General features: G+C 45.6%; 1 protein-coding gene across 4 annotated transcripts in view; it reads right to left on the minus strand.

Moving 5' to 3' along the window:
• Positions 1-11,905, minus strand: part of LOC310855436 (nuclear factor of activated T-cells, cytoplasmic 1-like) — a 73,075-nt gene extending 61,170 nt beyond the window's left edge. For 3 of the 4 annotated variants that reach the window (XM_083760447.1, XM_083760448.1, XM_083760445.1), the window contains exons 1-3: positions 11,411-11,905; positions 6,361-7,459; positions 3,136-3,295 (exon numbers count right to left, since the gene is read on the minus strand). In XM_083760447.1, the coding sequence (XP_083616573.1) occupies positions 3,136-3,295; positions 6,361-7,459; positions 11,411-11,528 (1,377 nt within the window). In that variant the 5' untranslated portion in view covers positions 11,529-11,905. Of the gene's footprint in view, positions 1-3,135; positions 3,296-6,360; positions 7,460-9,495; positions 9,811-11,410 lie in introns of those variants that run through there. The other variant, XM_083760446.1, reaches the window with a different exon arrangement.
• Between the last annotated feature and the right edge of the window lie 855 nt (positions 11,906-12,760).

Here is a 12,760-nt window from a genome sequence, read left to right on the forward strand (position 1 = left end):
CGCATACACACACACTTCCTGAGCTGCTTCCTCCACCCACGGCCCCATGTCATTTGACTCATTCTCCATGACTGCACCTCACTAACCCCAAAGCCAGCTCCTACAAGGCACTGGAGACTACAGCATGTCCTGTGCGTCCCTGGGAAACAAAATGAGAGGACAGACGCTTTGCAATGACTACAGAGAGAGAGAGAGAGAGAGAGAGAGAGAGGAGGGAGTGTCAGAGAGTGACTGAGAGAGAGAGAATGACAGAAAGAGATATCAGAGAGCGAATTTGCAGAGATTTTGTGGCGCCCCAGAGTGAGGCAAACACTCCCTGAAGAGACATTATGAAATTCTAAACTCTGACTTGTGTATTTTCACTTTTACCGCGTGTGCAAGACATTGCTTCATCTTCCACGGATTCATCTCTCTGCCAACAGCTAGGCTGCTCGCTCTCTTAGCGGCTTCCGCAGCTTTTTTCGCAAAACTCTCAAGATAAGCCCCTGTCCATTTGCACGGTAGATATCATATAGGCATTAAATCATCTCTCAATAAAAGAGTATGAGTAAAATCTGAGGTATGCAAGTGTGTGTGTATGTGTGTATGTGTGTGTGTGTGTGTGTGTGTGTGTGTGTGTGTGTGTGTGTGTGTGTGTGTGTGTGTGTGTGTGTTGGGGGTGATTGTGCGTCACTAAAACAGCTGTTATCATGTGTTCTCCATGACTACCACTTCATAATCATAGGGTTAACATGCGCACACAGTGTATATGGATGAGACATAAAACTTTGACAACTTCCTGTCATAGTTGCCAATACTTCATTTTATTACCGGTATGTTACGGCTGATGATAACACGCACATTTCCCCACAGTGTCCGATGAGTCAGTAATGGCCACACACAAACATACTCATCGGCCATTAGTCAGACCCCCTTCAAAGTAAGTGCAGCGTGTGTAAGAGAGTGGTCTAAACTGAATGAAGACCAGTCTCACTGACTTGCAAGACTGTGAAATCCATAGCATTCATTTAACTGAAACACCCTGAAATCAACACTCATGCCTTCACTGTGTAGTAGACTAGTCACATACAGTAGCAGTCCTCTCAGTTCAGCTAAATCAGAGTTAGGCTATTTTCAGTGCGAAACACTGGTAATGACTTAAAGGCAGACTTCACCCACTGTCAACCTATCTTCATATTATTGGTCCTCACTAATGCTCATTAGAATTTGGTACCATTTTCGGGGGCTGTGGAAAGTTCAGAAACCCGCCTACCAGTGACATCATCAATGGGGAATCCAAGCTAATATAGAAACGGCAGGCTTTTATATTTCTGGAAAGTTAGCGTACTATAATGGAAATTATCTTTCTCGCATTAAATAAAAATCTAAATAAAAATTTCTAAATCTTGTTTGAAGCGGGCACAGTGGCGCAGTCGGTAGTGCAGTCACATCCACAGCTAAAGGGTCCCAGGTTTGATTCTCGCCGGGGACGCTATGGCTGTGCTCTGTCCTCTGTGTCATCAGTGGAGTTTGCATGTTCTCCCTGTTTCCCCTATAGGGTGGGTAGGTACAGGTAGGTACCCTCACAAAAAACATGCAGTAATCCTGGTCTCTATACTGCCTCCCCTGGTCAGCCTGATGTAGGGTCAAGGAACTGGTTGGAATAACGTGTTCCTTACTTCCTTCGACGCACTACGTCCTACCGGAAACCCCCCCCCCCCCCCCCCCCCCTGTCAGTTGATAAGAGTCGGCCTGCTCACTCATTAAATGCATTAAAGGAACCATGAGCTCAGTTCGGGGCTTTCCCCAGATTGGCAGAGGGAAAGTAGTGCCCAGGATTACAGCGTTAGACATTGGCACCGGGTGGAAAGAATTGCTTACAAAAATCTTTAAAAAAAACAAAAAAGAACAACTGCCTAATGATGTCACTAGATGGTTTCTGAGAAGTCCCCCTTTACGTATACATCAGGCCCCACAGGGAGGGCATGAAAGCATAATGATGCTGTTTGCACATCGGCAGCTCGATGATATAATAATGAAGGGGGTTGATGATTATACCTGTGTTTACAGAAAAAAACCTGAAAGTTGACAGAGCTGTGTTTATAACACCTTGTTGGCCCGGCGGCTTTGACATTGAGCAGGTCAGGGTGTGCTGACAGCATCTATTTAGAAAACAGCTGTGGCGCTAACAACGCTTAATGCTAAGTGTGTGGGAGGGACAGACCACCGGCCTGGAAGCTAGACTGGACTTTACAGGTTTAGTGGTGGGCGTGTTTGTTAAGGACCAAACAAAACAAAAAAAATGTTTTGTTATGACTGAAGTGAGCAGGGTCAAATACACATATGCGTACTGTACAGATATGAACATACATACTATAACGATTAGTTTTATGAGCTGAAATCTAGATATGCTTTGCAAAAAAATAATATTATTTTGACCAATGTATGAACTAACTATTAAGAAGATACAGTTTCAAATTTAATTTCTATAATTTGAAGATGAAGATCTGTCGCACGCACACACACGCACGCGCACACAGTCACACGCACACACACACAGTCACACACGACAAACGCACACATGCCGTGCACACACACATGGTCTACTAACTATAGCTCCCCACCTTGAGCAAACCAAGATGTTAGAGTAGCGTGATGACAGCCTAGGAGAGAAAGGAGCTCTGTGCTGGCCTGCTAGTGCGACTGACGTATGCTCTTATGCAGTGCCAAGCACAATACTGAGAGGTGATGGTCCTGCTCTATGCTAATTGAGTCAATATGCATGGCTGCTGGTCAGATTGACCTTTTGATGCAGTAGATTGACTCTCAGCTTCAGGGGCCATTAATAACACGCACGCACACACGCACGCACGCACGTACGCACGCACGCACTGTGACACACGCACTGTGACACGCACACCTGCTGCAATGCATTAAATGGAAGGCCCTAAGGATTGGGTTGGCAATACGGTGGTCTAGACAAGTTTGTGATGATGTTAGTGATAAGCGACAATGCACTGATGTTTAATTAACTAGCACCACCACTGGTAATTACTGTGCATTGTAATAGAACAGGAATTAACGAATCAATCAATCAAACTATTGTATGCCAAACCTTTTGTTTATCTTTCAGCAGACCCAGACTGAGTGACGTACCTGTACTACAGGGTGTCCACCAGACTGCGCCTTCACGGCTCCGCGGCTGCCCTCCGTCTCGTAGTGGGCTCGGTGGTGAGACTTGGGCTGCACCTCGATGTTTAGGGTGTAGGGGCCGGAGCTGGACGGCAGCTGCCAGTCCAGTGCTGGCAGGGATGGGCTGAGAGGGAACCAGACAACGTGTACTGTTAGATTAACCACATCAGGAGTGCCCACACTTTTTTGACTTGAGAGCTATACTTTCAAAATGACCAGCTCAACAAGATCTACCCACCCAAAACATTATAATACCATTGCTGAAAATGGCTTTGGAATAGCCGCGCTAACCCATTCTGACCTGAGATCAGATTCATACGAGGTTTCCACTGGACACACACTGGTCTGATTAACCCATTCTGACCTGAGATCAGATTCTAGAAATGTCAGTCGCTCTTCGATTAAAAAAAAATAGCAGACCTACAAGCTCGTATCGCGCCACTCGGTGGCGCGATATGAGCTTGTAGATCTGCTATTTTTCAATAGCTAAAGCATAACATGATGCCAACACCAAAATGGGTGCCCGAAAACAGGCCCTTTTTTACGTCAATCAATCAAGTCAACTTAATTAATTCAAGCCATTCATTCATGCCAAAAAAAGTTTTTATATATAAATTAAATATTCTTTAGGGGCATGTCATGTGATCTACCTGCACGGCCTTTGTGATCTACTGGTAGATCGCGATCTACCTTTGGGAGTTTGGGCACCCGAAAAGTTAGATCGCTATAGTTTCCCTGTACTGTTCTGGACATTGTCTGAAATTAATTCAGCCAAAACAGCAGATCTACAAGCTCATAATGCGATGCTTTGTGAGCTTGTAGATTGGCTACTTTCGCTATTTGATGTACAGATGAAGTATGTGGTGTACTATATAATTGAACTAATGTAATTCAATTGTACAGTATATAGTACTATTATATTTTTGAATGCGGATTGGGACATTTTCCTGATGAATATGTAAAAAGCTCAACACATGCAATTACAAAAAGGGATTATGATTAACTGGAATAATATAAGTGTGTACCCTGTGTCATGTGTGCATCCACACACAATGCGAGTATTATGCAGGGATACAAGAACACAATTCGTATTCTGAACTACTGTATATCGATTTTTGACAGCGAAAAATAGTACCAACCTGTAACTATATTTATTGTGTTGTTTATTCATCACATTGCTCAACATGTGTGTGAAGACCTTAAACAGGCTATAGCTGGCAGATCCAAGTTCACATTAAACAGCCAGCTAATCAAATTGATTGTAATTTATTTTATTTTATTTCTGTCAAGGTTGAAAGCATATTTGATTTAAGTGAGTGTTTCCACATATTTGTCTCAACTCAGGGCACTTCTGCGCCAACCATCCTGGTCCTTTTCCATTTCATCATTGCTCTAAACTAATGAATTGAAGTAATTCTCTGACGTACATAATTCCTTAAGTCTGGGCAATAATTAGCGGCCCTTAATAAAGAAAAGCAAATGGGAGACGTATGTGGACTGGTTTGACTGCAGTGAGTTTTGTATTAAGACGGTGGTTGGAAAGGTAAAGTAAAATGATACTGAACTTGTAGATCAGCCATTGTCAGGTTTTCTAAAAAGCCACTTTGTACTAGAGGCCAGAAGCTATATGGCTATTTCTTGGGTATATCCTTGGAAAAAGGGAATATCCGCACTCTCTTGTATAACGTTTGAGTTTCTTTATTTCATGAAAACACATGCAGCAGCAGTCCATCTACAGTATGAGAAACGTTTCTCTAGGTGGACTGCTGCTGCATGTGTTTTCATGAACACAATAAAGAAACTCAAACGATATACAAGCGAGTGCGGATATTCCCTTTTTCCATTGATCTTCAAGAATCAGCTACAGAGACTTTGACTCCGTGAGTAGAGCACGCCTTCCTCCTTGGCATGGAAAGGTATGAGAAAGGGCACAGTAGCCAAATTTGACACATGCAGGTAATAAAGATGCGCTCCTGCTTTGGTATGATTTATTCATAGCGACTAAAGGGAAGATCAGTACCAATTGGAAAGATTGGTAACAATAAAATCAGAAAATGCCCTCACATAAAATGCGTAACAATGGAGACTGGGTCGACCCACCCAGTCTTAAAGGGTGGTATCTGTTTCTCAGAGCCACAGCTACAGCTCCCATAATATTGTTCTGAGACGGGGAGCCAAAGCTTCCCATGCGAAGACCATGGAGATATCTAAACCAAAACAAACACGTGCAGGACAATATTTCGCTGTGCCGGATGCCTGTTAAGCGCGGAGCCCGTGACCCCAGAGGGGGGGCTCGCATGAAACCAATCTCTGGCTGCATCTCCTTGGAACCTTCAGGGTGTTTGTTGACCCAAAGCGAACTGATTTCCCCCCACAGGACTTTTATCTGCCCAGTCAGTGCATGACATCACAGGGAGATGGGCCCACGGTGCGACAGAGCAGGGCAGTAGGCTGGCTGATTACCCACAGCCAGGCTTCCCCTCAGCCAGGCCTGTCACCATCACTTCCTGTCGCTCGCTATCTTAATCAAACACTTGATTTCCGACAGGAAAGTGTGCTATTCGTGAGGAAGAAAGAAAAAAAAAGACATAGTGAAATGAAAAGGTACTTCAGAATACCATGATGATGAGTGTGCGTGTGTGCGTGTGCATGTGCGTGTTCCTGTTTGTGTGAGAGTTGTCATGGTGACAGGGGCACACATGTTATGCTACTCCTGCGAAATATGATTTATGTTTTAATCTTCAAAGAAAGGAAAGCCCTTTTGGACATGGCAAACACGCCACTTTTCGATTTCTGCCTTCGGCTGGGGTCTTTGAAGACTAGAAAAAATATAAAAATAACGCATTGTATTCTTTGCGAAAACTATACAAGCCTAAATTTGGAAAAGAAAATGAAAACAGCAGCATGGCTGACAGATTAATAGTTTTCCTTTCGCACGCCTGGAGAACTTAAAAGCGGTCCTTGAGCTGGATGCTCAGCACCATCAATCTGTCTAAATGTGTAAACACCTTCATTGTATTCCTTGAGGACTATTTAGAACCAGGGGCTGCTGTGTCGCTTTCAAAGTGCACAGTTCAAGCACCGTTGAAATTGCATTGTTCATATTACCTTGCTTAACCTACTATTTAATTTTTGTATGCGGTGGAAGTGTCACTTCCAACACAGGCTATATACAGTGTCTCCACCTACCTGAGGTACGTCTTGGGCTTGGACCAGGAGTACGGGTGCTGGGGCACATCCAAGAAGCCTCCGCAGTAGCTCTCCTTCTTGAAGGGTAGGCGGGAGGTGTAGTCCTCCTGGCAGAGCTCGCTGTCGGGGCCCAGCTCCTCTCCGCCGGGCTCCAACTTCAGGCTCATAGTGTTGGGGCAGTGGTCCAGCATGGTCTTGCGCGCCTTGACCGGGATGCCCTCCCCCATGTCCACCACGCCGTCCGTGGTCAGGGCGTTGATGGCCGCCACGATGGCCGAGTTGGTGTACTGGTTGGTGTTGGCCAGCCAGCTGTCGTCGGTGATGCTGACGCGCGGGGAGCCGCGTGGGGACGGAGTGGGAGACTGGTGGGGCGAACACGAGGACTGGCGGTAGGTGCCGTTGAAACTGTACTTCCTCTTTCCCATACCCCCGCCGCCACCACCACCTCCACCACCACCGTTGACACCGCCGCCCCCACTGCAGGCGGGGGAGTTGGGCCTGGAGCCGCCGCGGGGCTGCCCCACCCAGCCTTCCTCAGCCACGGTGCCCATCTGCGGGGAGGTGGAGGGAGAATTATGGCGGGGGGAGGCGGCGGGGCCGCTGGCGTGCGGGCAGGACAGCAGCGAGGGCGTGCCTTTTGGGGATACGCAGGGAGACTGCCAGGGGGAGTTCTGCGGGGAGTTGTCGTAGTTGTAGAAGCCAGACTCGTAGGAGGACGCCTCTGAGTTGCAGCTGCGCGAGGAGATGCTGCTCGCGGGGCTGAGGCAGCTGGGGTCGCGGTAGCCGTCGGCGTTGGGGAGAGTCAGGGTCACGATGGAGTTGACCCCGCGCTTGATGATGTGGTCCACACTGCTGCTCTCCTCCACCTCCTCCTCTGGGAACTGGCTGTAGGCCGTGATCTCGATGCGGGGGCTCTCCAGGGCCGGGGCCCCGTTAGGCCTCAGGCCTTGGGGCAGGTAGTAGCCGGCGGCTGGGATGTTGTCGTTCTGGAGGTTGTACGGGTGGCTTGATTGGAGGGTGTGGTACTGGGTTGCCAAACAGGGGTTCCCCATGCCCAGTGGAAGAGACAGGCTGACATTAGGTGTGTAGCTGTATGCATCTGGAAAACACAAAGAAGGAAAAATAAATAAGTGTGTTTATGGAAGTTTATGGACAAAACTAACTACAAAATAGAAAGTTTGATTGTTGGGTATGCCGGAATTAAAGCAATTTCACCATGCCTGTATGGATTCAGATACCATGAGATGTGCATGCTAATAAATCATTTTACAGTAAATTAACTGATAAGATTCAACCCCAAGAAAATCCCCCAAAAGATAAGTGACAGGTTGTTATGAAAATAATTGTTACAGCCCTAGCTATTACTGTACACATACAACAGTAGATCAGTGATGCATTTTCCAGTCCAAAATTCAACATGGATGACTTTAACCTGCATGTATCAAATGTTCTGAAGAAACTATCAGCGGCAATCAGAGATTCAGAAGTGTGTAAGCACATAAGTTGAATAACATCCACAGATCTATTTTGCAGTCTCTCGGCCGTCTGTGAGAGTTCCTCACAGTCACAGGAGTTTCTCCAGCAGCGCTGATGGATGCTTTATTTGATTGATTGCTTCACTCACTGAGTGAATTAGGCCCTCCCCTGTGGAAAACCCACAGCACTTTGCAGCGCTCTGAGCTTGTGATTAAGTCAAAGTGAGTTTACAGCTGCTGTGCATCGCACACACACAGATGCACCAAGATGAACACACAAACACACAGACACCGACACCGACACACACAGACACTGACACAGACACACAGGTGCGTGCGCAGGTGCGCGTGCCTACACATTTTCAAACACACATGCTAAGACGTTGACAAGCCTACAGACAAGACAGTGTCAATGTCATGTTGTGTCTGCCATGACTTTCCGTGCAGATTTATTGTCATAATAAAATGAACACCAATTTGTCAGTCTGCACGACAATGGCAGGGCATTCCCCTTGACTCTGTGCATGTGAGCTATATCCGTTCACCACAGCGCTCTGCATCACATGAAATGATGAACCTGTCATGCATCACAGAATACGTGGGTAGACTGGCTAAAATTAGTTCATGACAACAAGAGTCTATTTCCAGAAGTGGTTGGCTGGTGGCACGTTGTGTGCATACATAGGACAACTATAGTACAATGATGACGTCAATGAAGATGCACCGTGTAGCCTGAAAAGAATAGGCAACCAATGGCCAATAACGCAGCTATATCATGGGCAGAAACCTCTTATCTCCATATTTTAACTTTTTGTGTTTCTGGTAAATGAATGCCCTACTTGATCATATTACAGCATCACACAAAATCATCAAACAAAGCAGATCTACAAGCTGGAAACACGTCAAACTGCTATTTTTTTATTTGAATCCTGAAAAGTAACAGTTTTGGACAGACGTTTCCACCCGACAGAGACCATGTAGTATATAGCAGAAAATCCAATTAAAATTCTACATCTGAAAAATGATCTTTCACCATCCTATAAATAGAAACTATAAATGAAAACAAATGCAAATCATGGACTGTTATATAGGAATAATAAGTAAATATTTGTAGAGTCCTAGGGTTGTTGCATGGAATCCTCCAAGTACAGACACAGAAGCATTACACATGCACTTTAACATACTCGTGCATACCTGCAGACCAACAGACAGAGAGTGACATTGACAGCAGAGAGACTACAGTATATTGCATTTTCACAAAGGTTTCATATAGTCTTTCTTGAGCTTTTAGTTGCGTGCTGTTGTCTCACATTAAAAATAGCAGATCTATAAGTTCACAACGCATTGTGAGCTTGTGGATCGGCTATATTTGGTGGGTGACACCAAATATACACATGCATGCACATGCAAGTGCATGCACACACACACACACACACACACACACACACACACACACACACACACAGTCAGACAATGACAGCCAAGGCCTGTCGATACCCACCTCTTTCCATAGATGGATACATTACACTTCTTTGATTTCAAGCTTTACATCCATGAAGATAAATGTAACAAACAATAAACAAAATAAACTAATTGCATAGGTTGAACAAAGACAACAGAAAGCGTATATAAGATATAGAAAGATCTGTTTACCACTCACAATCAGTCATGGTACAGTCTCTATGAACATACTCCATCCTATGTCCCACGCCTTGTTGGTACTCAAACATGTAGTTGAAATCAAACTCTGGCTCCTCGGGCTGGAAGCTCATCCTCTAGTCTCTTGTGAATACATGTATACACTATGATCTGAGTGCGGTTACGTCCTCTCTATAGCTCCTCTCCTCTGGACGTCCCTCTTCTATAGCCGTGAAAAGATCACATCCTGCCCACTCCTCCCGGTGTGACACACCTCCTGTCTACAGGCCTGACTTTAAACACGCGCGCACACGCACACATGCGCGTGGGGGGGGTGAGCGTGCACGTGTGCACTCACTGCACTAGGCTTTCCAACAACACACCCTGATGCGTCGTTCTAACACCCTCCCACACACTGTTTTTTTGTTGTTCTTTTTCTTATCAAATGCACAGTATTGCCGCAGAAACCTGAACTCTTGCCTTGCTGGGTCAAATGGTACAGTACTTGTCTGCTTGAACTAACAAATTAACCGAAACAGCGATTCCTAGGATGAAGCCAACACGCGATAATAACACCAGTTTGTTGGCCCAGATCAAGAAAAGCTGCATGAGCAATGAGTTCAATTTAGAGACATCAACTGTCACACAGATTATAGCATTGCATGCCGTTTCCCTCCTCCGCAATCTTTCCCAATTACTCTATCACCATCAAAACACTGTCTCTCCCAGACCCAAACCAGCATGACTAAAGATTGGAAGGGCTTTAGCCATGGGGATTGTGGTCTGGACAGGACTCAGTCAGTGTGGTTCTCTCTGGGGAGAGGTGTACTAGGTGGTCGCCCATACAAGTTGTCTGAAGCCCCTGGGCCACTTATTGCAGACGGCTGGCTATGGTAAGGACACCAGACCAGCGTGTGTGTGCTCATGTGTGTGTGTGTGTGTGTGTGTGTGTGCGTGCGTGTGCGCGTGTGTGTGTGTGCGTGCGTGCGTGTGACAATAATGCAGCCGTCAGCAGATTGATGAAGCCGTATGTGGTTAAGTACTTCTCGTCTAGCAAGCTACCCTAGCTGTGTCCCTGAATTTCACAAACTGTAGGCACGCATGCACATCTCACACACACACACACACACACACACACACACACACGCATACACACGCGTCTGTTACCAATTATGAGGCTTAAGAAAGCAGGACTCAGATGAATAATAATACAGCCCGCACCCGTCCATCTGAAACCTCAAAGACAAAATGAAAAACCCAAACCCACAAAAAGATCATGACATCAGCACTGGGAGCCTTCATGAATTAAGTGAAACAATGTCATTGTGTGGATGAGCCCAATCCCACATCCATGTTGCATGTGAATAATATAGAATTATCTCTCTACATACATACATACATACATAATTTATATATCTATACACACACATCTATCTATATGCAGATGTGCACGTGTGTGCGCACGCACACACACACACACACACACACACACGCACACGCACACGCACACACACAGTAGCATTATCTCTCTCTCTCTCTATACATATATACAGACAGTATACATACACACACACACACACACACACACACAGACACACACACACACACACACACACACACACACACACACACACACACACACACACACACACACAGGTGAGAGCAGCAAGGCACCTTCAGCAGTCAAGTTCATTATGCACTCAGTCACACACAGCTCTTGGAGCCACCTAATGGTTGTTTTAATTCACCAAATGAGGCAGACTGCTGCCTGCGATAGCCAGCTATATAGGCAGGCTATGAACCAAATTAATGCGTGCATTCCTGTCTTTAATGCCTCGCAGTAGGCCTATAGCCTAATAATAACTTTGAATTGGGATGCTTATTGCATAAAGACGTATGTTGAGTCGTTTAAATCACATGATGAAACACGCGGTTACCTTCTTCTGCTGACTTCATATCGGCGGCGAGAGAGGTGAGAAAGTGAAATCCTCGGTCCTTCCCCGCAGGTCCAAAGATGAACTTGGAGTTGACGCTCAAACAGCTGGTATCCTGCATTCAACAAGCGACGCGCGACTCTCGCGGTTGGGACTAAACAAGCGATGATGTCCCTGACAACTTATAGCGTAAATTCACAAACCGCAAAATGAAGGCATACCTTACGCCACAAACATAGCATTAAAACTCCCGCTGGCAATGAATTACTTTGTTTGTATCCATGCGCGGTTGCACACCAAAATAAGAGAGGGATAGACTACTTAAAAATGTCGAGAAGAGTTGCAGAGAGCGGACGCGGACACGCTATACCTATGTGACAACACTCGGGACAGGGATGGATGGAGGTTTAGGTGAGTTTTGGGTCTCTATGGTTGGAGCAGGAGCCTAATTAAGATTTCCAGAGACTCCCGGCGTTGTGACGCAGCGCTCCTTGTCAAGGGGGCTGGCTCCATCGTTTTTTAAAGCTGGAAAACACCCCGTCCCTCTCTTTGCGCCGCCCATCCAGGAATGACGTGATCGGCTCCTGCCAGCTCCTTGCTGGAGAGCTGTCAAAAAAGGCTGGTTTTTCTTCTATCCGCCGAGCCGAGTGCTGCCGAGGGATTCCATCTGTGCGCGTGGGAGTGGGGGGAGGAGGAGGAGGTTGTTTTGGAGATCCCAGACTGTTTACAATGTTGCTCACTCAATCGGCATTTCATTCCATTCCTCAGATTTGTCAAGAAAGACGTTGTTGAGCTAATTGACTTGCATTTGTGTTCCTGTCAGTGTCGTGTAACTATAGAGGATCTTAAGAGGGGGGTCCCTTCCCCTCTTTTGTGAGTTTCAACCCCTTTATTCCACGTCAAGAGTTTATTTTCTGGTATATGTTTTCCTTGCCCAAGTAAGGTTAAATTGTTTAAAAAATATTATTATTAGGGTGGTTGCACATTATTATTATTATTATTATTATTATTATTATTATTATTATTATTATTATTATTATATTTGGGCGCCGACCTACAATATTGTAGCATTTGCTCAAGTGAAAACATTAGATATGCCAGGCAAACGACTGATGCAATGCAATTATATATTAATAACAACTAGAAAAAATGCCCCTCGGGGCACAGGTCTCCACTAACCACCAGGCCAGGTTAGGTTGTGGCCTCCTGGTGGCGCTATAATAGGCCAATGTGATAAGGGTGCCATTTCTTCTTATGCCTGTGATGGCAATTGGATGATTTGAGGCATTTTGTTAAAAAACATTATTTTGCAAAAATCCACCTGTCCTCTGTAAATCCGCCTTTTCACAGGCC

The sequence above is a fragment of the Protomyctophum parallelum genome (assembly GCF_964188405.1).
Source record: "Protomyctophum parallelum genome assembly, chromosome: 3".
Classification (NCBI taxonomy): Eukaryota; Metazoa; Chordata; class Actinopteri; order Myctophiformes; family Myctophidae; genus Protomyctophum; species Protomyctophum parallelum.